The following is a 26,893-nucleotide window of genomic DNA, read 5'->3' as shown; positions in this document are numbered from 1 at the left end:
GTTAGTGTACAGGGTTAGGATTACTCTATAGGGTTGTGTACGGGGTTAGGGTTAGTGTACAGGGTTGTGTACGGGGTTAGGGTCAGTGTACAGGGTTGTGTACGGGGTTAGGGTCAGTGTACAGGGTTGTGTACAGGGTTAGGGATAGTTTATAGGGTTGTGTATAGGGATGGGTTAGTGTACAGCGTTAGGATTACTCTATAGGGCTGTGTACAGGGTTAGGGTCAGTGTACAGGGTTGTGTACGGGGTTAGGGATAGTTTATAGGGTTGTGTACAGGGATGGGTTAGTGTACAGCGTTAGGATTACTCTATAGGGCTGTGTACGGGGTTAGGGTCAGTGTACAGGGTTGTGTACGGGGTTAGGGATAGTTTATAGGGTTGTGTATAGGGATGGGTTAGTGTACAGGGTTAGGATTACTCTATAGGGCTGTGTACGGGGTTAGGGTCAGTGTACAGGGTTGTGTATGGGGTTAGGGATAGTTTATAGGGTTGTGTATAGGGATGGGTTAGTGTACAGCGTTAGGATTACTCTATAGGGCTGTGTACGGGGTTAGGGTCAGTGTACAGGGTTGTGTACGGGGTTAGGGATAGTTTATAGGGTTGTGTATAGGGATGGGTTAGTGTACAGCGTTAGGATTACTCTATAGGGCTGTGTACGGGGTTAGGGTCAGTGTACAGGGTTGTGTACGGGGTTAGGGATAGTTTATAGGGTTGTGTATAGGGATGGGTTAGTGTACAGCGTTAGGATTACTCTATAGGGTTGTGTACGGGGTTAGGGTTAGTGTACAGGGTTGTGTACGGGGTTAGGGATAGTTTATAGGGTTGTGTATAGGGATGGGTTAGTGTACAGCGTTAGGATTACTCTATAGGGTTGTGTACGGGGTTAGGGTTAGTGTACAGGATTGGGGTTAGTTTCTAGTGGCAGGCCTAGAGGCAGGCACTGAGAACAGGCCTGGGCCATGGTTAAGCAGCACTCACGCGGTCATCCCACGCAGCAGGACGTTGGTGCTCTTGGTTAAGGAGTAGGTGGAGTTAGTGTCCAGATCAATGATGTTGTCCACGTCCAGGCACCGGGGCAGTCCAGGGGCGAACTCCTTCCACCTGGGCAGGGAGAGACCTCAGGGGATATTAGCTCTGGCCTGCTGCTGCCCCGACAATCACTCAGCCGCAGTCCCAGGCCTACCTGTCTTGTGGTTTCTACCACCACCTCCATCCCCGGGACCCTGCACAGCCCTGACCCACAGGGAGCTCCCCCAACCCCCATCAGAATCTCACTCACCTGTAGCACTCACGTCGGTGCTTCAGCTCAGCCTGCCGCTGCTCCAGCAGCAATGGGGAATCGGCATCATTACAAATCATCTGGCCTGGGGGAGAGACAGAACATCAGAGAGAGAGAGACAGGGATGTGTATGGGATAGATAGATAGATAGGATAGATAGATAGCGGGTGTATGGGGGTGGATAGATAGCTAGAGGAATATACAGGGATGGATAGATAGAGGGGTGTGGACGGTGATGAATAGATAGAGGGGATATATGGGGATGGATAAATAGAGGGGATGTAAGGGGATGAATGGATAGATAAAAGAGTGTGTACAGGGATGGATATACAGAGGGGATGTATCGGGATGGATAGATGGGGGGGTTGTACAGAGATGGATAAATGTAAGGCTGTGTGCGGGGATGGATAGATAGAGGGGTTGTACGGGGATGGATAGATAGAAGAGTATATACAGGGATGGATAGATGGGGGTGTGTATAGGGATGGAAAGATGGGGGTGTGTACAGGGATGGATAGATGCAGGGAAGTGCACAGGGATGGATGGATATGGGTGTGTATACGGGGTTCGATAGATATGGGTGTGTATACGAGGTTGGATAGCAGAAGGGTGTGTGCAGGGATAGATAGATAAAGGGGGTATATCGGGATTGATAGATGGAGGGGGTATAAAGTGATAGATAGATAGAGAGGTGTGTACGGGTTCGATAGATAGGGGTGTATGTACAGGGTTGGATAGAAAGAGGAGGTATGTGCAGATGGATAGATAGGGGGAGGACAGGGTTGGATAGACAGAAAGGTGTACAGGGATGGATAGAAAGAGGAGGTATATGCAGATGGATAGATAGGGGGAGGACAGGGTTGGATAGACAGAAAGGTGTACAGGGATGGATAAATAGAGGGGGTGTACGGGGATGGATAAATACCAGGGGTGTATGAGTATTGATGGATAGATAGAGGGCTGTGTATGAGGATGGATAGATGGGGTGTGAACGGGGATGGATAGATGTAGGGGTGTGTAGGGGGTTGGATAGATGTAGGGGTGGATGGGGATGGATAGATAGAGGGTGTGTACAGGGATGGATAAATAAATGGTGTGAACTGGGATGGATAAATAGAGCGGGTATATGGGGATTGTACAAGGGTTTGCTGGGGCTCGACCCTCTCCGGGGTGGCGGGGAGCCACACTGGCTCGCTACACCCCGTTGAGCTTGGGGGGGGGGGGGGGGGATTAGTCCAGATGTGGGGTCTCCCTCAGCAGCCCTTGCTGTAACTGGAAGCAACAGGATTAGGCCCAGGCCCTAGGTCAGGGCGGGGCAACAAACAGTAGGCTCCAAGCCTCCAAAGGCCTAGGAGAGGGGGGGGGTCTGCCACCCACGGGTTGGGTGGCGGGGGGACGCAGGCCCTCCCACTCCATTGCGTCTCAGCCCGGGGCCCTAGCAGTGACAGAAGACCCACTGCTTAGTCAGTGGGGATCCTGGCCCCAACACACCAACATAGGCTCTGGCAGTGCTGCAGCCAGACTGGGGTCGGCTGCCCCCGGGCTACTTCCACACTCCCCCTCAGGGCCTACCGAGGTCCTGGTGTCGGCCTCTAGGGGATCCAGGACCATGGGTTCTTCAGGGCAGGGATTGATCGGCAGCCCCGGCAGCTCCCCCGGAGAGCGGGCGCAGGGCAGCCCCGGCAGCTCCCCCGGAGAGCGGGCGCAGGGCAGCCCCGGCAGCTCCCCCGGAGAGCGGGCGCAGGGCAGCCCCGGCAGCTCCCCCGGAGAGCGGGCGCAGGGCAGCCCCGGCAGCTCCCCCGGAGAGCGGGCGCAGGGCAGCCCCGGCAGCTCCCCCGGAGAGCGGGCGCAGGGCAGCCCCGGCAGCTCCCCCGGAGAGCGGGCGCAGGGCAGCCCCGGCAGCTCCCCCGGAGAGCGGGCGCAGGGCAGCCCCGGCAGCTCCCCCGGAGAGCGGGCGCAGGGCAGCCCCGGCAGCTCCCCCGGAGAGCGGGCGCAGGGCAGCCCCGGCAGCTCCCCCGGAGAGCGGGCGCAGGGCAGCCCCGGCAGCTCCCCCGGAGAGCGGGCGCAGGGCAGCCCCGGCAGCTCCTGGCGGCCGCCTTGGGCTGTGGAGTTTTCCCAGCCACGAGCTAGGCTGGAGACGTCTGGTCTCTCCGGCAGCTGGGGCTTTACTGAGCTCTGAGGACAAGCCTTTATACTTCCGGGTCGCCGCCTGACCCTCTGAGGGGTGGGTTCTGAGCTCCCTAGCTCCGCCCACTCTGGCCTCTGGATGGGCTCTTCCCCCTCCGGGGTGGCGGGGAGCCACACCAGCTCGCTACAGGATGGATTGATAGTAAGAGGGGTGTGTACAGGGAGATGGATAGACAGAGGGGGTGTATGGGGATGGATGGATAGATTGATGTGGACGGGGAGGGATAGACAGAGGGCTGTGGACGGGTATGTAGAGACAGAGGGGTGTGAATAGGAAAGGATAGAGAGAAGTGTGTGTATGTGGATGGATAGATAGAGGAGGGTGTATTGGGATTGATAGAGGGGTGTATGTGGATGGATGGATAGATAAAGGGATGTGTGCAGGGATGAATAGATAGACGGGGTATAAAGGGATGGATGGATAGCTAGAGGGGTGTGGATGGGGACTGATAGATAGAAGGGTATAGACGGGAATGGATAGATAGAGGAGTTATACAGGGATGGATAGAGAGAGGGGGTGTATGGGGATGGATAGATAGGGGTGTGTGTACAGGGATGGATAGACAGAGGTGTTTATACGGGGATGGACAGATAGAAGGGACGTAGGGGGATGAATAGACAGAGGGGCGTGTACTGGGATGGATATATAGAGGGCATGTATGGAAATGGATAGAGGGGGTGTACGGGGATGGATAGAGAGAGGGGTGTGGAAAGGGATGGATGGATAGAGGGGTGCGGACAGGGATGGATGGATGGGGGTGGGTATGGGGATGGATAGATATAGAGGTCTGTATGGGGATGGATAGATATAGAGGTCTGTATGGGGATGGATACATGTAGGGGTGTGTATGAGGATGGATAGATAGAGGAGATTGGACGGGGATGGATAGATATAGGAGGTGTACGGGGATGGATAGACCGAGAGGGTGTATGGGATGGATATATAGAGGGGTGTGTATGAGGATGGATAGATAGAGGGGTGTGGATGGGGATGGATAGATAGAGGGGGTGTACAGGGATGAATAGACAGAGGAGTTGTGTGGGGATGAATAAGTAGAGGGGTGTGGACGGGGATGGATTGATGGATAGATAGAGGAGATTGGACGGGGATGGATAGATATAGGAGGTGTACGGGGATGGATAGACAGAGAGGGTGTATGGGATGGATATATAGAGGGGTGTGGATGGGGATGGATAGATAGATGAGGTGTACGGGGATGGATATACAGAAGGCTGTTTTGGGGGAAGGATAGAGAGAAAGAGTTTATGGGGTTGGATAGGTTAATGGGTTTGTATGGGGATGGATAGATGTAGGGGTGTGTACAGGGATGGATAGATAGAGAGGGTAAATGGGGATGGATAGACAGAGGGGGTGTTTAGGGATGGGTAGCTAGAGCGGTTGTATGGGGATGGATAGATAAAGGGGGTGTATAGGGATGAATGGAAAGATAAAGGGGTGTTGATGGGGATGGATAGATAGAGGGGTGTGTACCAGGATAACTAGCTAGCTATGAACCCAAGCGGCACCAGGCCAGCCCCCATGCCCTATCCCCGCCAACAGCCCGCTACCTTTGCCCTCCCGCAGCTCCAGGGTGCGGTAGCCCTCGATCCACTGGTAGCAGGGGAAGCGATAGGTCTGGCCCTGGGGGGAGATGACCTCCACGAAGCTGCAGTACCAGTTGTCGGTGGGGTAGAAGGAGTAGGGCTCCTTGTGGAGCCGCACCAGGATGATGTCCCCCAGCCAGCGCCCGCAGCACAGCTTGAACTCCTCCACCTGCAATGGGGGGGGGGGGGAGAGACCGCAGCATGAGGATGTGACTCAGGGATTAATCCAGCAACTCGGGGTGAACCGTCAGCATCTCTCTCCCGCCCCACGCCTGCAAATAAAATACTTGTTAGCTTCCTGTGCCTTCACTGTGTGGATGTCTCCAAGGAAACACAGATTGGCCAGGTCACTGTTGCAACTACTGTTCTACTCAGCACCTGCCTTTCATTAGCCTGGAGGTAGAGGCCAAGGTTTTCTGGTTTCACTACAGCTTGAGGTACCTCAGCATAGCCGAGCAATGTATAGGAGAAGGGCACAATCCCTTTAAAGCCTTTGTGAGCCCTCAAGCGGTGCCCACCATGTTTTAGAAGCTGTCAGAAACGGGTCAGAGCAGCCCTGTGCATCTAATCTTGGCCTCAGTTAAAGCAGAGGCTGATATCCTGCCCCCCGGCCATCCAAGCCCTCTACCGTGGGCCCAGCCTGCCCCATCCATGCCTTGCAGTTTAATGAGAGGTGCACCCCGTGTGACTTTGCACTTCATATGTTTTATAAAAATATTTTTATAAGTGTGGATATGGTGTAACTGGAATATTCTTTATGCAAAACGTCTCTTGTAGGGTATCATTACAAACCTTATAATCTACTGAGTGTGGTCATCCTATTTGTATGACTGTATCATTCTTGTATCTGAAACTAGGAATATGAAATATAACTCTTAGGTCCTATTGTAATTATGCAAAGTGTGGGTCATTAATGGTGGTTAGGAATCAGCAGAATATGGACCCTGGAGCGGCGAACAGAGGAGGCTAACAGAGGGAGTTCACTTGGGGAGAGCGCACTGAGGCTTTCATCTGCAGGTTTCTCCGAGTAGTTCCTGCAACTGTTGAGGAAGCTCTTAAGAGGACAGTGATATGGAAGGTGAGCGATCAGCTGTTGTAACCTGCACAGGTTGTGCCATGTTTGTCTTTCTTCCACAGGACAGAAGCGACTTTGTCTGCACAAAGTGCAAGCTGGTCTCCATATTGGAAGAGAAGGTTCGAGGGCTGGAGAAACGAGTGTTGACTCTGCGTTGCATAAGGGAAAATGAAGATTTCCTGGACAGACGTCAGGAGATGCTTCTACGGCCACAATGTTCTGAAGATTCAGAGCAGGCGCAGCAGGGACAGAAGGATTGTGAGGCGGTTTGGCAGCATGTGACCTCCAGAAGAAGAAAGAGGAGCGTCCATGCACCAGCAATGGAGATACAGGTGAGCAATCGTTTCCATGTTCTCTCTACAGGTGCTAATGCGGAGAGTGGACTAGATGGCCCATCTGAGGGAAGGGAGCAGAAGGAGACTCCACCGATTGGAAGGCAAAAGATGCACTGTCCTAGGGATGGGGGTTCCACGACCACCACTCCCAAGAGGAGGAGGAGGGTGGTGGTGGTCGGGGACTCCCTCCTCAGGGGGACTGAGTCATCTATCTGCCGCCCTGACCGGGAAAACCGAGAGGTCTGCTGCTTGCCAGGAGCTAGGATACACGATGTGACGGAGAGACTGCCGAGACTCATCAAGCCCTCGGATCGCTACCCCTTCCTGCTTCTCCACGTGGACACCAATGATACTGCCAAGAATGACCTTGAGCGGATCACTGCAGACTACGTGGCTCTGGGAAGAAGGATAAAGGAGTTTGAGGTGCAAGTGGTGTTCTCGTCCATCCTCCCTGTGCAAGGAAAAGGCCGGGGTAGAGACCGTCGAATCGTGGAAGTCAACGAATGGCTACGCAGGTGGTGTCGGAGAGAAGGCTTTGGATTCTTCGACCATGGGATGGTGTTCCAAGAAGAAGGAGTGCTAGGCAGAGACGGGCTCCACCTAACGAAGAGAGGGAAGAGCATCTTCGCCAGCAGGCTGGCTAACCTAGTGAGGAGAGCTTTAAACTAGGTTCACCGGGGGAAGGAGACCAAAGCCCTGAGGTAAGTGGGGAAATGGGATCCTGGGAGGAAGCACAAGCAGGAGAGCGCAACAGGGGAGGACTCCTGTCTCATGCTGAGAAAGAGGGACGATCATTGAGTTATCTTAAGTGCCTATACACAAATGCAAGAAGCCTGGGAAACAAGCAGGGAGAACTGGAAGTCCTGGCACAGTCAGGGAACTATGATGTGATTGGAATAACAGAGACTTGGTGGGATAACTCACATGACTGGAGTACTGTCATGGATGGATATAAACTGTTCAGGAAGGACAGGCAGGGCAGAAAAGGTGGGGGAGTTGCGTTGTATGTAAGAGAGGAGTATGACTGCTCAGAGCTCCGGTATGATACTGCAGAAAAACCTGAGAGTCTCTGGATAAAGTTGAGAAGTGTGAGCAACAAGGGTGATGTCGTGGTTGGAGTCTGCTATAGACCACCAGACCAGGGGGATGAGGTGGACGAGGCTTTCTTCTGGCAACTAGCAGAAGTTGCTAGATCACAGGCCCTGGTTCTCATGGGAGACTTTAATCACCCTGATATCTGCTGGGAGAGCAATACAGCGGTGCACAGGCAATCCAGGAAATTTTTGGAAAGTGTAGGGGACAATTTCCTGGTGCAAGTGCTGGAGGAACCAACTAGGGGCAAAGCTTTTCTTGACCTGCTGCTCACAAAACAGGGAAGAACTAGTAGGGGAAGCAAAAGTGGATGGGAACCTGGGAGGCAGTGACCATGAGATGGTAGAGTTCAGGATCCTGACACAAGGAAGAAAGGAGAGCAGCAGAATACAGACCCTGGACTTCAGAAAAGCAGACTTTGACTCCCTCAGGGAACAGATGGGCAGGATCCCCTGGGAGAATAACATGAAGGGCAAAGGGGTCCAGGAGAGCTGGCTGTATTTTAAAGAATCCTTATTGAGGTTGCAGGAACAAACCATCCCGATGTGTAGAAAGAATAGTAAATATGGCAGGCGACCAGCTTGACTAAACAGTGAAATCCTTGCTGATCTTAAACGCAAAAAAGAGGCTTATAAGGAGTGGAAGATTGGACAAATGACCAGGGAGGAGTATAAAAATATTGCTCAGGCGTGCAGGAGTGAAATCAGGAAGGCCAAATCACACTTGGAGTTGCAGTTAGCAAGAGATGTTAAGAGTAACAAGAAGGGTTTCTTCAGGTATGTTAGCAACAAGAAGAAAATCAAGGAAAGTGTGGGCCCCTTACTGAATGAGGGAGGCAACCTAGTGACCGAGGATGTGGAAAAAGCTAATGTACTCAATGCTTTTTTTGCCTCTGTCTTCACGCACAAGGTCAGCTCCCAGATTGCTGCACTGGGCAGTACAGCATGGGGAGAAGGTGACCAACCCTCTGTGGAGAAAGAAGTGGTTCGGGACTATTTAGAAAAACTGGACGTGCACAAGTCCATGGGGCCGGATGCGCTGCATCCGAGGGTGCTAAAGGAGTTGGCGGGTGAGATTGCAGAGCCATTAGCCATTATTTTTGAAAACTCATGGCGATCGGGGGAGGTCCCAGATGACTGGAAAAAGGCTAATGTAGTGCCCATCTTTAAAAAAGGGAAGAAGGAGGATCCGGGGAACTACAGGCCAGTCAGCCTCACCTCAGTCCCTGGAAAAATCATGGAGCAGGTCCTCAAGGAATCAATTATGAAACATTTAGAGGAGAGGAAAGTGATCAGGAACAGTCAGCATGGATTCACGAAGGGGAAGTCGTGCCTGACTAACCTAATTGCCTTCTATGATGAGATAACTGGCTCTGTGGATGAGGGGAAAGCAGTGGATGTGTTATTTCTTGACTTTAGCAAAGCTTTTGATACTGTCTCCCACAGTATTCTTGCCACCAAGTTAAAGAAGTATGGGCTGGATGAATGGACTGTAAGGTGGATAGAAAGCTGGCTAGATCGTCGGGCTCAACGGGTAGTGATCAATGGCCCCCCAAGGGTCGGTCCTGGGGCCGGTTTTGTTTAATATCTTTATTAATGATCTGGAGGATGGTGTGGACTGCACTCTCAGCAAGTTTGCAGATGACACAAAACTAGGAGGCGTGGTAGATACACTAGAGGGTAGGGATCGGATACAGAGGGACCTAGACAAATTAGAGGATTGGGCAGAAAAAAACCTGATGAGGTTCAACAAGGACAAGTGCAGAGTCCTGCACTAAGGATGGAAGAATCCCATGCACTGCTACAGACTAGGGACCGAATGGCTAGGTAGCAGTTCTGCTGAAAAGGACCTAGGGGTCACAGTGGACGAGAAGCTGGATATGAGTCAACAGTGTGCTCTTGTTGCCAAGAAGGCTAACGGCATTTTGGGCTGTATAAGTAGGGGCATTGCCAGCAGATCGAGGAACGTGATCGTTCCCCTTTATTCGACATTGGTGAGGCCTCATCTGGAATACTGTGTCCAGTTTTGGTCCCCACACTACAAGAAGGATGTGGAAAAATTGGAAAGAGTCCAGCGGAGGGCAACAAAAATGATTAGGGGTCTGGAGCACATGACTTATGAGGAGAGGCTGAGAGAACTGGGATTGTTTAGTCTCCAGAAGAGAAGAATGAGGGGGGATTTGATAGCAGCCTTCAACTACCTGAAGGGGGGTTCCAAAGAGGATGGAGCTCGGCTGTTCTCAGTGGTGGCAGATGACAGAACAAGGAGCAATGGTCTCAAGTTGCAGTGGGGGAGGTCCAGGTTGGATATCAGGAAAAACTATTTCACTAGGAGGGTGGTGAAACACTGGAATGTGTTACCTAGGGAGGTGGTGGAGTCTCCTTCCTTGGAGGTTTTTAAGGCCCGGCTTGACAAAGCCCTGGCTGGAATGATTTAGCTGGGAATTGGTCCTGCTTTGAGCTGGGGGTTGGACTAGATGACCTCTTGAGGTCCCTTCCAACTCTGATATTCTAATCTTGATGGCTCCCATTAATCAGGACAATTGGTTGTAAATGGCTCTGTTTACTCGTAATTCTTCCTGTATACATGTATGCCAGCAAGTGGGTAATGAAATCTGGCAGTCACATGTGATCATGTCACCTGAACTGTAATCCATCTTTAAGCTAGTGCTTTTCCATTGAGAATGGGGTGGGGGGTGGAGACCCAGAAAGACAAAGGATTCCCACCTTGGGCCAAAGCTATAAAAGGGAGTGGAAGAGAACAAAGGGGGCCACCAGTCATGATAAATCCTCGACTTACCACCTGAACTGTAACTAACAAGGGTTGTACCAGGGGAAAGGATTGGGCCAGCCTAGGAAGGAGTCTAGTCTGTGAAAGAAGCTTATTGGAACATCTCCGAGGGTGAGATTTACCTGTATGGAGTTTCTTAATGTATTAGGCTTAGACTTGCGTGTTTTGTTTGATTTTGCTTGGTAACTTACTTTGTTCTCTCTAAAGAACAGGATACCTGTGGCACCTTAGAGACTAACAAATTTATTTAAGGTGCCACAAGTACTCCTGTTCTTTTTGCGGATACAGACTAACACGGCTGCTACTCTGAAACCTGCCATTTGTTCTGTCTGTTATTACTTGGAATCACTTAAATCCTCCTTTTTATACTTAATAAAATCACTTTTGTATATTAACTAACCCAGAGTAAGTGCTTGATACCTGGGGGAGCAAACAGCTGTGCATCTCTCTCAGAGCCTGGACAATTTATGAGTTTACCCTGCATAAGCTTTATACAGAGTAAAACAGATTTATTTGGGGTTTGGACCCCATTGGGAGCTGGGTGTCTGGGTGCTGGAGACAGGAGCACTTGCTGAGCTGTTTTCAGTTAAGTCTGCTGCTTTGGGGGACGTGGTTCAGACCTGGGTCTGTGCTGTAGCAGGCTGGCATGTCTGGCTCAACAAGCCAGGGGTCTGGAGTCCCAAGCTGGCAGGGAAAACGGGCTCAGAGGTAATTTCAGCACGTCAGGTGACAGTCCCAAGGAGGTCTCTGTGACCGAACCCTTCACACCCCACTCCCCAGGGCCCCAGTATTGAACCCCAGCCTTACAGGTCCTCGGGCGCCCTCCTGAGCCGCTGCCCCTCCTTGAACCTGCAGCCCCGGGGCAGCCGTGGCCCAGGTCCCCGATGGGCTGGGCTGGCCACGCTCTCTATATAAAGACCCCAAGAGCCAGAGGAAGCTGGCTGAGCCACAGACTGATGCCTGTTGCCTCGTCCAGCCCTCTGCCATGGCTTCACCTGGCCCTGTCCCACGGCCTCACGTGATCTCCACCCAATCCACTGACCCGGCACCAAGTACCAGATCTTCCAGCCCTCTATGAAAACACCAAGCATTGCCCCAGATGTCTCCGATACTGATCGACCTCCTGGCTATCTAACCCCTTGAGTCTTGCTCTAGACACCCCCCTTTAGCCCGCCCTGTCCCCCAGGCATTACGGTCCCTGCAAATTTTCCCCCTGTGACCCCTGGCACTGGCTACTCACCAAAACACCAGGCCTGCCATCCAAAAGGAGCAGCAGCTCGGGGCTGGCATGGCACTTAACGCTGCTGCGGTGAGATCTAGTACTAGCGAGTAGATGCATATCGTGAGTCAGGGTGTTGGCTTCTAGGGCCTACCGTGAAACATATCAATGCCAGTTTGGCAGCTTCTCTTCTGTCTCTTTAGACACCAGGCTGTGACTCCACAAAGAAATACAGCAACTTCTGCACTTGGATGGGTAGACAACCCTTGTTTATTGCAGCAGGTGGAAATCTGGATGATATTACAATGACTTATTGAATTACTTAATCCTTCTGCTCAACCTTGCTAAACTCTTCCAATTAGTAGCAGTGAATAGTAAGTGCTCAAGCCGGTGTGGACAATACCCCGTTTGCCTTTGAATATCTAGTGGACTCATAATACGGACAAAGCACCCAATACCTGCAGGAGCAGCTCGCTGCCACTGCCAACAACCGGACAGATTTAAAACATACACTCCAGAATGGTGTTAAAAGACCTTGACCCTGTCAGAGGAGGAGGAGCAGTTCTGATGGTGGCCTGGATGTTGGACTATATTACAATAACCAGGGCTCCAGATGTTACTGTGGATTATTATGGCTATTGGCCTGTTGTTAAGTATGCTAATTTTGCAATGTCTACTGTGGTGGTGAAGGGGGGCACAGACCCACAAGGTACAACCACTAATTGTCATGGAAGAGGCCCTCCACCACAGTGTGACACAACCCAGACCCGACCTTCTCAGGCACAGCATTATGGGGCTTCTGACACACTCATTGGAATATGGATGTCCATACGAGGGAAGGTGCAGGCACAGGGGGCAGTGGGGCAAATGGAACTTCTGCACATTCCACCTTGATGCCTGGCCCTATCAGGAAATGTCACCATATGTCCTAGGCTTTTCCCGGGATACCTGGGCCAGCGGATCCCAGAAGAAAAGAAAAAGAAGGGGGTGGAGTGTGAGGATATAGGCTTGTTTGTCAGCCTGAAATAGAATTTTGGGTGTGATCCTTATACTGATATGTGGGAAGGAAAGACAAAGACACGGCATGTTACATGTGCCCACAACCAGATGGGGTGATAAGAGGTGGAACTAAAATGTTACAGGGCGTGCTGGGAGTGTAATCTATGAGCATACACTGGGAGGCTGCCTGGCTCCTCTTTCCAGCCAAGATCAAGCATCCAGTTAGGAGGGACAAGAGCGGCTGGGGGGGAGGAACACAACACACTAAAAGCCGGAGAAGAGCCTGGCTTTGCCCAGGACACAACCTCACTCCTTACCCCGCTGTAGTAGTGCAAGTGGCCCACTCCAGCCAGGGGTGGGGCAGAAGCAGCCAGGGAAGCTGTGGAAACCTGTAGCTAATTAGGGCGAGGCTTGTTAGGAGCCGGACGGGAGGCAGCTGCCAGGACAGAGCAGCTATAAGGAGCGGCCCAGCAGAGCGGAGGGGAGTCTCTCCCCAACAAGCAAGGGAGAAGGATGGGCTCCCAGGGATAGCACCAGAGATAGAGCAGTGCTGGGCAGGCTCAGGGGAGCAGAGGGGGAGCTCTGGCCTGTTACCTGCTAAGCTGGGCTAGGAGGCTGCTGCTAGAGGGTCCCTGGGTAGGGACCCAGAGTAGCAGATCGGTCTGGGTCCCCCCTTGCACTGCACCTGGCCATGGAGGAGCAGGGCTGATACAGACTGCAACTTGGCCCTGAAGTGAGGGGCTAGACTTTGGGTTGTGGTTGGCCCCTGAGGCGGGTGCAAGCCACAGGACTGCCGTAACCCCTGGAAGGGAGGTGAGGAAGAAGTTGTGGGCACTGCCACAAGGAAGTGTCCTGTAGAGGACTCTGCTGAGTGGGGAAGCAACGCAGGTCTGAAATAGTGGAGTAGAGCAGACAACGGACACCCCCTGCAGAGGGCGCTCCAGAGGTGGACTGAGCTAATCCCCGGAGCAACCAGCAGCTGGTGAGTCCTCCGCGCCGTTACACCCTCCCGTGGGGTACAAAAGCGGTAGGATGAAGACCCCAGACTCACGCCTCTCCAAAACGGAATATGACCATAAGCTGTAAGGGGTGGAACCAGGGGTGTGCAAGGCTGGTATATTTGGGGCTGATAAGAAGGAGGGGGGAAATTGGGGAACAGGGACACAGGCCGGGCTCTGCAGCATCAGAGCTAGGAACAGAACTCTGGGAAATAGACCTTGCCAGCGTGTAGAGCGATGGATGTTTGCTTGGAACTAACCCCAATAAACATCATGTTACCTGCACTTTGGACTTCTGGTCTTCTGCTTACTGTCCATGTGGCAAGAACCAGGGGAGGGCGTGAAGGGAAAGCCCCCAACATGCACCATCCCTCAGCGTCCCTCCCAAACCATCATGAGTTTGATTTACAAATCATGAGATTAAAGCAGTAACCCGTGTGCTTTGTATTTTTGAGGCATTTCTACAGCTAGTCTATTTTAGGTACCTGTCTGGCACCCATCACTGCTGTCTTGAGGCACCTTGAATCTTTAACACATTTACCCTCACAGCACTTTGTGAAGTAGTACAGTGCTGTTATCCCCATTATATAAATGGGGAAACTGAGTCACAGAAAGGCTTTCAGACAGTGAGACTGCAGTAGCACAGGGAATAGAATCAGGATCTGTCATAGCCCTGGCAACTACTTTAACCACTGGACCATCCTCCCCACACAGTGTAATGAAGACATAGAATGGATTTTTCAGTTCTGGCAATTCCAACAAAATTGGGGGGCACAATTCACTTCTGGTCAAACCGAAAAAATTAAATTTTTGGCCAATCAAAAAGTCAGGGGACATCATTTCAGGTTGAACAAAATATTTCATTCGACCTGAAATAAAATGTTTTGTTTTGATTTCAAGCATTTTTTAATGTTTTAAACAAAATGAAACATAAAAGAAATGCTCATTGCCTAGAAAAATTGAATACTTTCATTTTGAAAATGAGAAGACTGAAACATTTTGATTTTTTTTGTTTTGGAACTCAAACAGTTCAATGGAATCAGTGCAAATTTGTGAAAGGTCGTGCCAAATACCAATTTTTCACCACAAAAAAAATTAGAGTTGAAAATTTGCACCCCTTTCTCCTCTCTAGCATGAACAGTAACATTCTCACAATAAAAGCTGCCAGTCTACTGTAAAAATCATGTGACTCCAGGCACTGGAGATTTAAGAAAAAAACACCAACTATTTGGAGATCTTTTAAGCTGCACTTAGTTCACGTTTTCTGTGCAACCGAAGGGACTAGAAATTCAATATTTTTTCAAATGAACGCAGAGTCGCCCAGCGTAACCCCATGACTCCAGAAGCTCGGGATTGATGCCCCAATTCATGAGCATTGGCGACCCCCCCACTTTCTACTGGGAGGTTCTGTCCACAGAGTCTGGCTCCGTTCTACTAGTACTCACCGCCTCGGGATTGAAGTCCTTCCCCCAGTTGTCGAGGGGCTTCTTGTCACTCTCCTCATGGGTCCCCACCAGGGTGATGGAGATGGAGCTGAACGTCCCAGCTAGCAGGAAGTTCCCGGTGGCAACACGGACTTTGTAGGTGCCCATCGTAGTTGGTGAGGAAGAGAGGAGTGTATCTAGAGGGTTCCCTTGTCTGGCTGGCCGTCCTTGCCAGAGATCCGTTATCTCCCAGTCCTGCCCCGCTGCTGGTTTTTATATTGCCCTCATTAAGCAGCTGGTGATGTGAGTGGTGAGTTCTTCCATGGATTAGCACTGGGGGTTGGACACAGGCAAAGGGCGGTGAGGCTGACTTGGCTAATTTTCATTTCCAATGAATGCTTAAGGACGCCTCTGCCCACTGCCCACACATGTAGATCAATCTCTGATAATTTTCATATGACTTTACGTTGTGCCTCTTCATATAACCTTGTGGTGGGTCTACCCACGTGTAACCTCTGTTTTCATGGAACTTTGTATCAAAGCCTCATTTAGAAACTTTGCATTGCCCTTGGTATAATATTATAGCCCCTAAGGATAGAATAAGATAGAAAAAAAATTTCTGTTTGCTAGCAGTAGAACAAGAGCTCTCCCCCCACCCCCCACTCTTAATCAATTGCCCTGTTGAATGAATGAGGTGTGGATGAGCAAGGCATGGAAGGCAGCACCTCCAGACAGCCTCAACTGTTGGAGAGGGGCTGGGAGCCAGACCCAAGGACAATAAAACGTGTCAAGTGGGCTCATTAAAGACAAGCAGACATACTGACGGCCTCGGGGGTTAGAAGCAAGCACCTTCTTTTGGAAACACCCTCTTTGCAGCATTGGGACAACACTCAAAAGAAAGCAGCACAAAGGACCAATGGACACAGACACAGAGTTTGAATCTGGTCTAGATTTGCATAAGAGGAAAGCTGCTATAAAAGTAAGGTGTCTTGCAGAGGACCCCGGGTCTCGTCTTGTCAACATGGGAGCATCGATCCGGATCGGCAGAAGCCCGGCTCCACCCCCTCCCCCATCTAACTCACCTGGCCAGTGAAGTTAAGGGGAGCAACTAATTGGTAACAACAAGACGGAATGGGTTTGTGTGTGTGTGTGTGTGTGTGTGTGTGTGAGAGAGCGTAAGTGTAATATATTATATGCATATAATACAGTGTTAATGAATACATGTATTGCTAATAAATGTGGCGTTTTGCCTTATTCCCCCTGAAAAGATCCTGGGCAGTACTTTAAGTACAACATTTTGGTGGAGAATGCGAAAGGGGGAGCAAGCATAAAATCCACAGTTATTATCAAACTGGTGTGCACACCGCCAGCTTTAGCAAGCCTGGCACTATAGGAAAAAGAGTGTAAACTTTCAGTTAATTAACCAAACTCTGAAGGATATAGGAGTTTAGGTTTAAATTGTGTAATAGAGGTACATACACCCTCAGCCGTAGCAAGACTGAGCTAAAGAGGAAAACTTAGTGTTTCTCACTCTGATCCGGGGAAGGATCTAATCCGGGGAAGAATTTGTATAATTGGTGTATGAACCACAGAGGGAAGCTTAGCGTCTCTCCCTCTGGCCCAAAGTGGGTTAAAAACATAAGATGCAGATCTTGTTCTGTTAAGCCAAACTCTGAAGAATATAGGAGTTTGGGCAGTGTAGTGTGGTTTATGTTTGTTTGTTTGTTTGTTTTTGTAAGTAATATTGTGGTAATTTCACAATTTTGAAGAAAATGTTTAAGGAATGGGACCAGGAAGGGTGGGGGCTAGTTGGAAAGCCCACCCTCCTTGCTAAATTGGTAGTGGAACAAGGCTTGTGCCCATGGAAAGAAACTGTTTATTGAAAAAAGCAGAATCGGGCCCAGGCAAGCAACAGATAGAGAAACTGAAAACAGGTTGGGTACAAAAAGTTAAAACAGCACTCTCAAATCTTACAGCAGCAGTAACATCAGAAGAAGAAACATTTAAGACCCCAGAAGGGGGCAGACCTTTGGGACCCCTCTGGAGATTGGGAAGGGGGATATTTGGGTAAATTCCTCCTCCCAGGGCCAAAATGCCACTGAAACAGTTAACAACAGTGCCTGCTTCTGCCTCAGATCTCCAGGCCATGGCAAAATGGCTGGAGATTTTAAAACAAAATTTTTTTTCTAGATGGAGTGTTAACGCCCTTTTACTGAAAGAAAGGGAGGATTTACACTCACAAAAAATGCACCATTTAATTAGCATTTGTGCAGCCCCAAGTACCAAACACACTGTGGCAGAGACCAAGCAGGTTCTGCCATGGTGAAAGCACTGTGCTAATTTGTTTCCAAGCTTCTATCTTTCAGGCTCTGAACCAGAACATCAGGAGAGCTGGTACCAGCTGAAGAGTGATAAAATACCATGGTTCTAGTGTCATGACAAAGTCTGTGTTCAGTGTTCTGTGTCTGTCTCTGGTGGTGTCCTGTGCTAGCATTGGGTCCAGAAAAAGAGGGGATACTACACTAGACAGGGCAAATGTCTTTTCCTCTCTCTACTTCCCCCATGTCCATCCAATTTATCAATCACCACTTGTGTCCAAAACACTTTGGTCCCCAGGGCATCAGGTTTATTTTTTGTTAGGTTCTCTAATAGTCATTGTGTTGTTAATTTTTGTTATTAATACATTTGTATTGTTAGTTACATTTGCTTGTATTGTTAATTCCACACTTTCCTCTATGCACTCTGGTTCTTCTTCCCCAAGCCCTAAAGGGTAGTTCTTGGGCCCCCATAACCTGTAAAACCTTGGCCCATAATTGTATGGCCCCATCTTTTAGGTCCCCAGAAACCTCTTAAAAACAACTGTTAAAAATAAAAAATTCTGCAACATTTTGGCAACTGAATGTTAGTTTAAGTCCAAATCAGCTTAAGCTTGCATAACAACTGTGGTACTCCTACAAAATCTTATTTGTTGTGTGTGCTTAAAAAGTGACTTTTATTGTTTGATGGCTATTGCAGCATCAAACTTGGGCCTCATTTTGTTTGTCAATGTACCCTATTATTGTAATGGTAATGGTTTTGTTGTATTTCCAATTATTATAATTATAATTGTTTGCATTTGTGTTTATGTTATATCTGGTGTTTAGTCAATTGTAATGGTTTTAGTTATATTCACCTGCTTATAAGTGTTTGGTTTGTTTGCAACAAATACAAAAGATTTATATGGTGACCACTCAAGAATTGTTCTTGAGAGGTCAAAAGGGGGACAATGTAGATCAATCTCTGATAATTTTCATATGACTTTACGTTGTGCCTCTTCATATAACCTTGTGGTGGGTCTACCCACGTGTAACCTCTGTTTTCATGGAACTTTGTATCAAAGCCTCATTTAGAAACTTTGCATTGCCCTTGGTATAATATTATAGCCCCTAAGGATAGAATAAGATAGAAAAAAAATTTCTGTTTGCTAGCAGTAGAACAAGAGCTCTCCCCCCACCCCCCACTCTTAATCAATTGCCCTGTTGAATGAATGAGGTGTGGATGAGCAAGGCATGGAAGGCAGCACCTCCAGACAGCCTCAACTGTTGGAGAGGGGCTGGGAGCCAGACCCAAGGACAATAAAACGTGTCAAGTGGGCTCATTAAAGACAAGCAGACATACTGACGGCCTCGGGGGTTAGAAGCAAGCACCTTCTTTTGGAAACACCCTCTTTGCAGCATTGGGACAACACTCAAAAGAAAGCAGCACAAAGGACCAATGGACACAGACACAGAGTTTGAATCTGGTCTAGATTTGCATAAGAGGAAAGCTGCTATAAAAGTAAGGTGTCTTGCAGAGGACCCCGGGTCTCGTCTTGTCAACATGGGAGCATCGATCCGGATCGGCAGAAGCCCGGCTCCACCCCCTCCCCCATCTAACTCACCTGGCCAGTAAAGTTAAGGGGAGCAACTAATTGGTAACAACAAGACGAAATGGGTTTGTGTGTGTGTGTGTGTGTGTGTGTGTGTGTGTAAAAGCGTAAGTGTAATATATTATATGCATATAATACAGTGTTAATAAATACATGTATTACTAATAAATGTGGCGTTTTGCCTTATTCCCCCTGAAAAAATCCTGTGCAGTACTTTAAGTACAACACACAGGGTGATAAAACAAGCGGTGACAAACCAGGTGTTGGACTAGATTGGTAACTGGTATATTTCTGATATGGGAAATGTAAGAAAGAGTGACTCCACAGCGGACCCCGGGATTTGGACTGACCCTTAGAAAGAAATATGTCTCTCAGCCGGCTCTCTCATCCTGCTGAGTTTGTGCTAATTGAAACAGGCCTGCCAGTTTGCAAGGTCTGTGCTAATTGTAGAAAAACATCCAGAGATCCAGTTTGCTGGTACTGTACAACTTTGTTTTCCTGAACTCTGGAATAAGATGTGTGAACCCCCCACTCTTCCGTGCTTATCTTGTTCGTTTCCTTTAGATATAACAAGTAGGATGAAAAGACTTATTGAAGTCTGCCATGTCCCACTGATTTTAGAATGGTTATGTTAAAGGATGGGGAGGTGATAAAAATGCAGATGTGACAGGATATACATTGGAATGTGAATGTGATTGTATGTATGCATGATTGAATGAGCAATGAAAGATTAAAGGTTGAGATGCCAACCTTAAAATCAGATTGTCTGGCTGAAGAAAGAGGTGGACGAGATACCCTGATAACCCCAAGGACAGGAAGGCCGAAGAACCGAAGAAAAATATAATAACATACTGTCATTTTGTCATTGCTGTGCCATCTGCATGGTTGACTAACACCTCAAATGTGAGAACAGCATGATGAAGCAAACTCTATAAACTTGTATGAGAATAAACAGAACCTGAAGACTATGGTGACCAGATAGCAAGGGTGAAAAATCGAGATGGGTGGGGGGTAATTGGCACCAATTTAAGACAAAGCCCCAAATATCAGGACGGTCCTTATAAAATCATGACATCTGGTCACCCTACTGAAGACTGAGGACTTCGGGTCTGATTCTGCAAACCAACCTCCAGGAGCATCAGATGCGCATCTCACAAGACCATGCTGCACAGTCGTGTCCAGGCCACCTGGCCAGTGACTTGGCACGAGCAACTCCGAGGCTGGGAACTATAACAACTTTGCAGGACTTGTGTGTGTGAGTGAATGAGATGTGACAGCTATAACTGATTGCTTACTCTGATTCTTTCTGTATTCACAATAAACGTGGCATTTTGCCTTATTCCCTTTAATAAGATCCGGATGGTTTTTATTTTCTTGGTATAACATTTTGGTGGAGAATTGCAAAAGGGGGAATATTGGCATATGTCTTGGCTATTGTGAAAATTGGTGTGCACACCGCCAGCTCTAGAGAGCTTGGCACTTCTATCTTGACAACCAGACAAACTGTGAAGGATATAGGAGTTTGTCCACCCCTTAGGTCTTGAAAGATACATATATAGATAGGGGTAAATCAACCTCCTTGCCTTGAAGGATATGTATAGGTAGAGGTAAATATTATTCAGCTATGATTTCAAAAATCTAGGCTGTGTCACTTGCTGAACCGTGTCAGGGGTGACGGGCAAGTTTGAACAAGTTTTTAAAAAATGTTCAAGAAAAGGCAGGGTAAGCTTTTGCTTGAAGGGGAAGTCGAACTGAAGGTGTCCCAACCTCACCTTTTGTTAAGGAAATCACTCCTTTTAAACAGAACTTCTATTAGCCCAAATGCTGAATCATCCAGGAGTTTGAGCAGTGTAGTATTTTCTGTGAGTGATATTGTGGGTGATTTCACAATTTGGAAAGAAATATTTAAGGAAAGGCAGCAGGAGGGGTGGGGGCTAATTAAGGAGCCAACTCTCCTTGCTAAATTGGTAGTAGAACAAAGCCTGTGCCCATGATGGGGAGGAAGTAAATAAGGAAGTGTTATTTACTCCTTCTCATAAAACAAGAACTAGGGGTCACCAAATGAAATTAATAGGCAGCTTGGTTTAAAAAAAAAAACAACAAAAGGACATATTTCTTCACACAACGCACAGTCAACCTGTCAAACTCCTTGCCAGATGTTGTGAAGGCCAAGGCTTAATCTGCAGTGAGGAAGATTTATTTTAGATATTCAGAAAAACTTCCTAACACTAACAATAGTTAAGCTTTGGAATAGCTGATTGGTCCTGTTTTGAGCATGGTGTTGGACTGGATGATCTCCTGAGGTCTCTTCCAACCCTAATCTTCTATGATTCTAGGTGGCCAAGAAAGGTTGTGGAATTCGCATCACTGGAGGGTTTTAAGAAGAGGTTGGACAAATACAGGTCAGGATGGCCTACGTTTACTTGGTCCTGCCAATCTACCATTTCTGTGATTTTGATGCCTGCTTTTGATGCCAAACATTGTGGGTTCAAATCCCCCATCAGGCCGTGAAAGGGGCAGCAAAAATGGCTATTCCTTCCCATGAAATCCCATGCCCTGCAATAGGAGGGCAGACTAGATTATCACCAAAGTCCCTTTTGGCCTGGGAAATATCTGAATGTGTCTCCCCACCACAGTTTTACAGATGCCTGGGGAAACTAAACCTCTTTCCAATAGCATTGTAGGGTAGTTCAAGGGCCTGACAGTCAGATGACCTGCTTTCTATTTCCAGCTCTTGCCTGCTGCCTGATCTCAGGCAACTCCCTTCTGCCTTTGCATGACTCAGTTTCCCCACTGATAAAATGAGATTAAGGATACTGGGCTCCATTGCAATCTCTGGGTGAAACCTGCCAGGGATTATCCTGAAATCCCAAGGATGTCAGGGGTGAGCTTTTGGACTTCAATTATTTCCTGCAGCAGGGAGTTCCACAAGTGACATTTCCAGTGATGGATAACTATTTCCTTTTCTATTGGACGTCAGTTCATTGCGCTATTGATATTGTTTCCGAACTGCCTACATGTCCCAGCTGAGACCACAGCCCCTGGGTGCAGCACAGACCCCAGTGCAGATCATGGCCCCTCCCCCATTTTGCCATGCCACCTTGGTCTCATATAACATGGTGAAAGGGGTAAATAGCAACATACTAACCCTAATCACATCTCTCTAACCCTAAGCCCCTACTCAACCCTAAACTTCACTCCAAGTATTAAAACTAACCCCTACCCATAACTGTAACCCTATACCCCATCCCTAACCCTAAATGAACTCCTACCCATAACTGTAATGCTATACCCCATCTCTAATCCACCAAAAGTGATTTGAGGGCTGCAGAAATTGCCTGACAGGGAGACATGGTTTAGCTTATGAAAGAGAGGATTGTCATGTTATGTAACAGCCAGAAAATCCCGGGAACTAAAGGGCTTTGAAGACTCGTGGCAAAAGTCAGAACAGGAACCAATGACCGGAAGCTTAAACCAAACAAATTCCAATTGGAAATAAGACACTTTAGAGATTAGCTAAATTCCTGGAGGATAGGTCTGTCGATGGTCATTAGCCGAGATTGTCTGGGACGCAACCCCATTATGCTCTGGGTTCCACCAGCCCGTTTGCCAGACACTGGGACTGGACGACAGGGGATGGATCACCCAATAATTGCCCTGTTCTGTTCATTCCCCCCGGGGCACCTGGCTGTGACATTCTATACCTTGGGGGAGCGTAGTACTGTAACCCCCAGATTCCTCATTTTCATATGATAATGATCTTACGTTACAAGGCATGCTTTATATGTATCAGGGGAAAGGTTATGAAGTGGCCAGCAGCGGGTCCATTTTCTAGGCAGAGGGGCCACAGGGCTCCGTGCGCTGCCCCTGCCGCGAGCACCGGCTCCACACGGAGGGGGGACGGTGCCTGCGGGCGAGAATCCTCTGCCTAGGAGCCGGACCGGCTGCTGGCAACTTCCGGGGCGCAGCATGGTCTGTGGTGCCAGGACAGGCGAGAAGCCTGCATTAGCACCCCCACTGTGCCACTGACCAGGAGCCGCCAGAGGAAACCCCGTGCTAAATCCTGTGCCCTAATCCCCTGCCCCAACCCTGAGCCCCCCCCAAACCCAGAACCCCTCATTCCCGGCCCCACCCACATCCCTCACCCCAAACCTCTGCCCCAACCCTGAGCCCCTCCCACACCTCAAACCCCTCATCCCCAGCTCTGTTGGGTCGTGGGCATCAACAATTTTCTTCAACTGGGTCCCCAGAAAAAAAGTTTAGAAACAACTGCTATAGAAGATCCAGTACAATGACAAGTTCTGGGCCCTGTACAGAAATTATTCCCTGGCCTGTGTTATGCCACAGTTCAGTCTGGAAGCTCTTCCTGGTCGCTCGTGAGTCATCTTGAAAGGTGACCTGCCAAAGGAAAGTCCACCTGGGCTTTGTTTCATGGGCCACATGGCGGGTAATGACAGGAGAGAATGCTGCATTTGTAGGACTACAGCGGCTCTTTATTAAGAGAGCTATTTCTAGAGACACTTCTGGCAGTGCCATTCCAGCCATGGGCACAGACTGACTTCCACATGCCTCCTCCAAATGCTTCCCTCCTGCAGCCTGTGCTCCTCCCTCCGAATTCCATGCAGGTGGATGGAGGGTTTGTGCCCTTTTAAGAGGCCTGGAGAGAATATTTCCAAAAGCAATTTAGTTCCTGCCTGTCAAGTGGGAAGTATGGCTCAGTGGATGCAGCACTGGGGACCAGGGGGTTGATTCCCAGCTTTGCTGCTGCCTTTGCTGCTCATCTCTTAAAAAAAAAAAAAAAAAATTCAAAACCTCTTGCTCCCAATTTGCTTCCATAGCTCCTCCAAGGAGAGCACTGTGATGTTATTGACAAACTGTGACCGTATAGATCATTGTTACAACCACTGTTCTATATTTGCAGCAAATATTGTACAAAGGTTGTCATGTAAGGTGTCAATGGAAAGATTATGATTTGCTGATTAGGATTATGCTATCTGGCTGTGTGTATCATTTTTGTAGTTGAAGTTATGAATATTGGTTATGTACTTGTATCTTAATATGTTTTGATTCTAAGTTTTATTCGACATTGGTGAGGCCTCATCTGGAATACTGTGTCCAGTTTTGGTCCCCACACTACAAGAAGGATGTGGAAAAATTGGAAAGAGTCCAGCGGAGGGCAACAAAAATGATTAGGGGTCTGGAGCACATGACTTATGAGGAGAGGCTGAGAGAACTGGGATTGTTTAGTCTCCAGAAGAGAAGAATGAGGGGGGATTTGATAGCAGCCTTCAACTACCTGAAGGGGGGTTCCAAAGAGGATGGAGCTCGGCTGTTCTCAGTGGTGGCAGATGACAGAACAAGGAGCAATGGTCTCAAGTTGCAGTGGGGGAGGTCCAGGTTGGATATCAGGAAAAACTATTTCACTAGGAGGGTGGTGAAACACTGGAATGCGTTACCTAGGGAGGTGGTGGAGTCTCCTTCCTTGGAGGTTTTTAAGGCCCGGCTTGACAAAGCCCTGGCTGGGATGATTTAGCTGGGAATTGGTCCTGCTTTGAGCAGGGGGTTGGACTAGATGACCTCTTGAGGTCCCTTCCAACTCTGATATTCTATGATTCTAAGTAGCCTCAGCAAAGCATTTGGTCAGCTTCTTGAGAAGGGACAATTCTCAATAAGTGCCCAATCAAGAAACACTTAACAGACAATGGACTTTGGGAGACACCAATCCACATTGGAACTCTCCTGGGAATGTTCAAACTAACAGGTAAACAATAGCGTCAGCCTGTAAAGAACTAAATCATGTATGGACATGTGACTTGCCCATGTTACTTCAAATTCCATCTTGCTGTGATTTTGTACAGGAGAACCAAGGGGTTTCCACCCACAAGAGAGAATATAAAAGGCAGCTGCATCTCCTCCATCTTGTCTTCTATCCCGATTCTTGCCTCGGGAGGAAATTTGCTACAAACTGAAGCTCTGAACAAAGGACCCATCCCAGCTGTGGATGGACTCCAGAGACTTGATTTGAAGCTGCAGTTTATTCCATCACTGCACCAAGCCTGAACCAAGAACTTTGCCATTACTGGATGTAGTTGATTCCATTTAACCCCTTCTAGCTCTCATCCATATTTTTTTCCTTTTATGCAGAACTGCCACTTAGCCAGTCGGTCCCCAGCCTGTAGTGGTTTCATGGGATTCTTCCATCCTAAGTGCAGAACTTTGCACTTGTCCTTGTTGAACCTCAGATTTCTTTTGGCCCAATCCTCCAATTTGTCTCGGTCACTCTGGACCCTATCCCTACCCTCCAGCATATGTACCTCTCCCTGCAGCTTAGTGTCATCCATGAACTTGCTGAGGGTGCAATCCATCCCACCATCCAAATCATTAATGAAGATGTTGAACAAAACTGGCCCCAGGACTGACCCTTGGGGCACTCCGCTTGATACCGGCTGCCATCAAGACTTTGAACCATTGATCACTACCCGTTGAGCCTGATGATCTAGTCAGCTTTCTATCCATCTTATAGTCCATTCATCCAATCCATACCTCTTTAACTTGCTGGCAAGAATACTGTGGGAGACTGTATGAAAAGCTTTGCTGAAATCAAGGTATATCACGTCTACCACTTTCCCCATATCCATAGATATCTCACCATAGAAGGCAATTAGGTCAGTCAGGCATGACTTGCCCTTGGTGAATCCATGCTGACTGTTCCTGATCATTTTCCTCTCCTCTAAGTGCTTCAGAATTGATTCCTTGAGGACCTGCTCCATGATTTTTCCAGGAACCGAGGTGAGGCTGACTGGCCTGTAGTTCCCCGGATCCCCCTCCTTCCCTTTTTTAAAGATGGGCACTACATTAGCCTTTTTTCCAGTCATCTGGGACTTCCCCCTCCCCCAGTGACATCATCTGTCACTAGGTTGCCTCCCCGATTCAGTAAGGGTCCAACACTTTCCCTGACTACCTTTGTCATAATCATACTGCTACAGGTAGCATAAAATCCCTCCTTTACCTGTAAGGGGTTAAGAAGCTCAAATAACCTGGTTGGCACCTAACCAAAAGGACCAATAAGGAAAAGATACTTTCAAATCTGTGGGGGAAGGTTTTGTTTGTGCTCCCTTTCTTGTTCTCTCGGACAGAGAGGGAACAGGGCAGAAAAAAAATCTCCTAAAACCCTACCTGAAATAAGCATCTAAGATTACAAAAATGATAAGTAATAGCAAGGAAATGTGTTAGATTCTCTTTGTTAGCTTGTGAGTTTTCCCTATGCTAAGAGCTAATTTGATTCTGCTTTCCAGTTACAAAACAGGAATAAGAGGGGAATCCTCTGGGTTTTAAGTCTTTTTATTTACCCTGTAAAGTTATCTTCCATCCTGTTTTTGCAGGTGTGATTCTTTTACTTTCTTCTTTTAAGAACCTGATTGATTTTCAGTGTCCTAAAAACAAGGGATTTGGTCTGTGCTCACTTTGTTAACCTAACGGTTGGTATATTATTCTCAAGCCCTCCCCCCAGGAAAGGGGGTGAAGAGGCTTGGGGGGAATTTTTTTGGGGGGGAGGGAATAGGGCTCCAAGTAGCCCCATCCCTGAATGTTTAAATCACTTGGTGGTGGCAGCAATACCATACAAGGACAAGGAATGGAATTTGTGCCTTGGGGAAGTTTTAACTTAAGCTGGTGAAATATAAAATGGATTCAGTTGGGGATTCATCCCGCTTTGAGCAGAGGGTTGGACTAGATGACCTCCTGCGGTCCCTTCCAACCCTGATATTCCATGATTCTAGGATAAGCTTAGGGAGTCTTTCATGTGGCTCCCCCCCTCTGTACCCCAGAATTCAGAGTAGGGAGGGAACCCTGACATGGTGGCAGCGTGGTGGGATCATTTCAGCCAGAAGCACAGACATCAGCCTTTTTTTCTTTTGGCTGATTTAAAAGAAAACCTCCCTGGTTTTCAAAGGATACCTTTAAATAAATAAATAAAAGATGAG

The 26,893-nt window shown here is 48.5% G+C and overlaps 1 protein-coding gene across 1 annotated transcript in view; it reads right to left on the bottom strand.

The window, feature by feature from the left end:
* The window catches only part of LOC128823287 (hydroperoxide isomerase ALOXE3-like), an 89,867-nt gene extending 74,695 nt beyond the window's left edge, over nucleotides 1-15,172 (bottom strand). Inside the window, exons 1-4 of the mRNA XM_054005511.1 lie at nucleotides 15,026-15,172; nucleotides 5,037-5,241; nucleotides 1,281-1,365; nucleotides 980-1,102 (exon numbers count right to left, since the gene is read on the bottom strand). Of these exons, the coding sequence (XP_053861486.1) occupies nucleotides 980-1,102; nucleotides 1,281-1,365; nucleotides 5,037-5,241; nucleotides 15,026-15,172 (560 nt within the window). The remainder of the gene's footprint in view (nucleotides 1-979; nucleotides 1,103-1,280; nucleotides 1,366-5,036; nucleotides 5,242-15,025) is intronic.
* Between the last annotated feature and the right edge of the window lie 11,721 nt (nucleotides 15,173-26,893).

The sequence above is a fragment of the Malaclemys terrapin genome, chromosome 15 (genome assembly GCF_027887155.1).
Source record: "Malaclemys terrapin pileata isolate rMalTer1 chromosome 15, rMalTer1.hap1, whole genome shotgun sequence".
Classification (NCBI taxonomy): domain Eukaryota; kingdom Metazoa; phylum Chordata; order Testudines; family Emydidae; genus Malaclemys; species Malaclemys terrapin.
The sequence above is the reverse complement of the archived record's forward strand: the minus strand, read 5'-3'. Positions and strand labels throughout refer to the sequence as shown.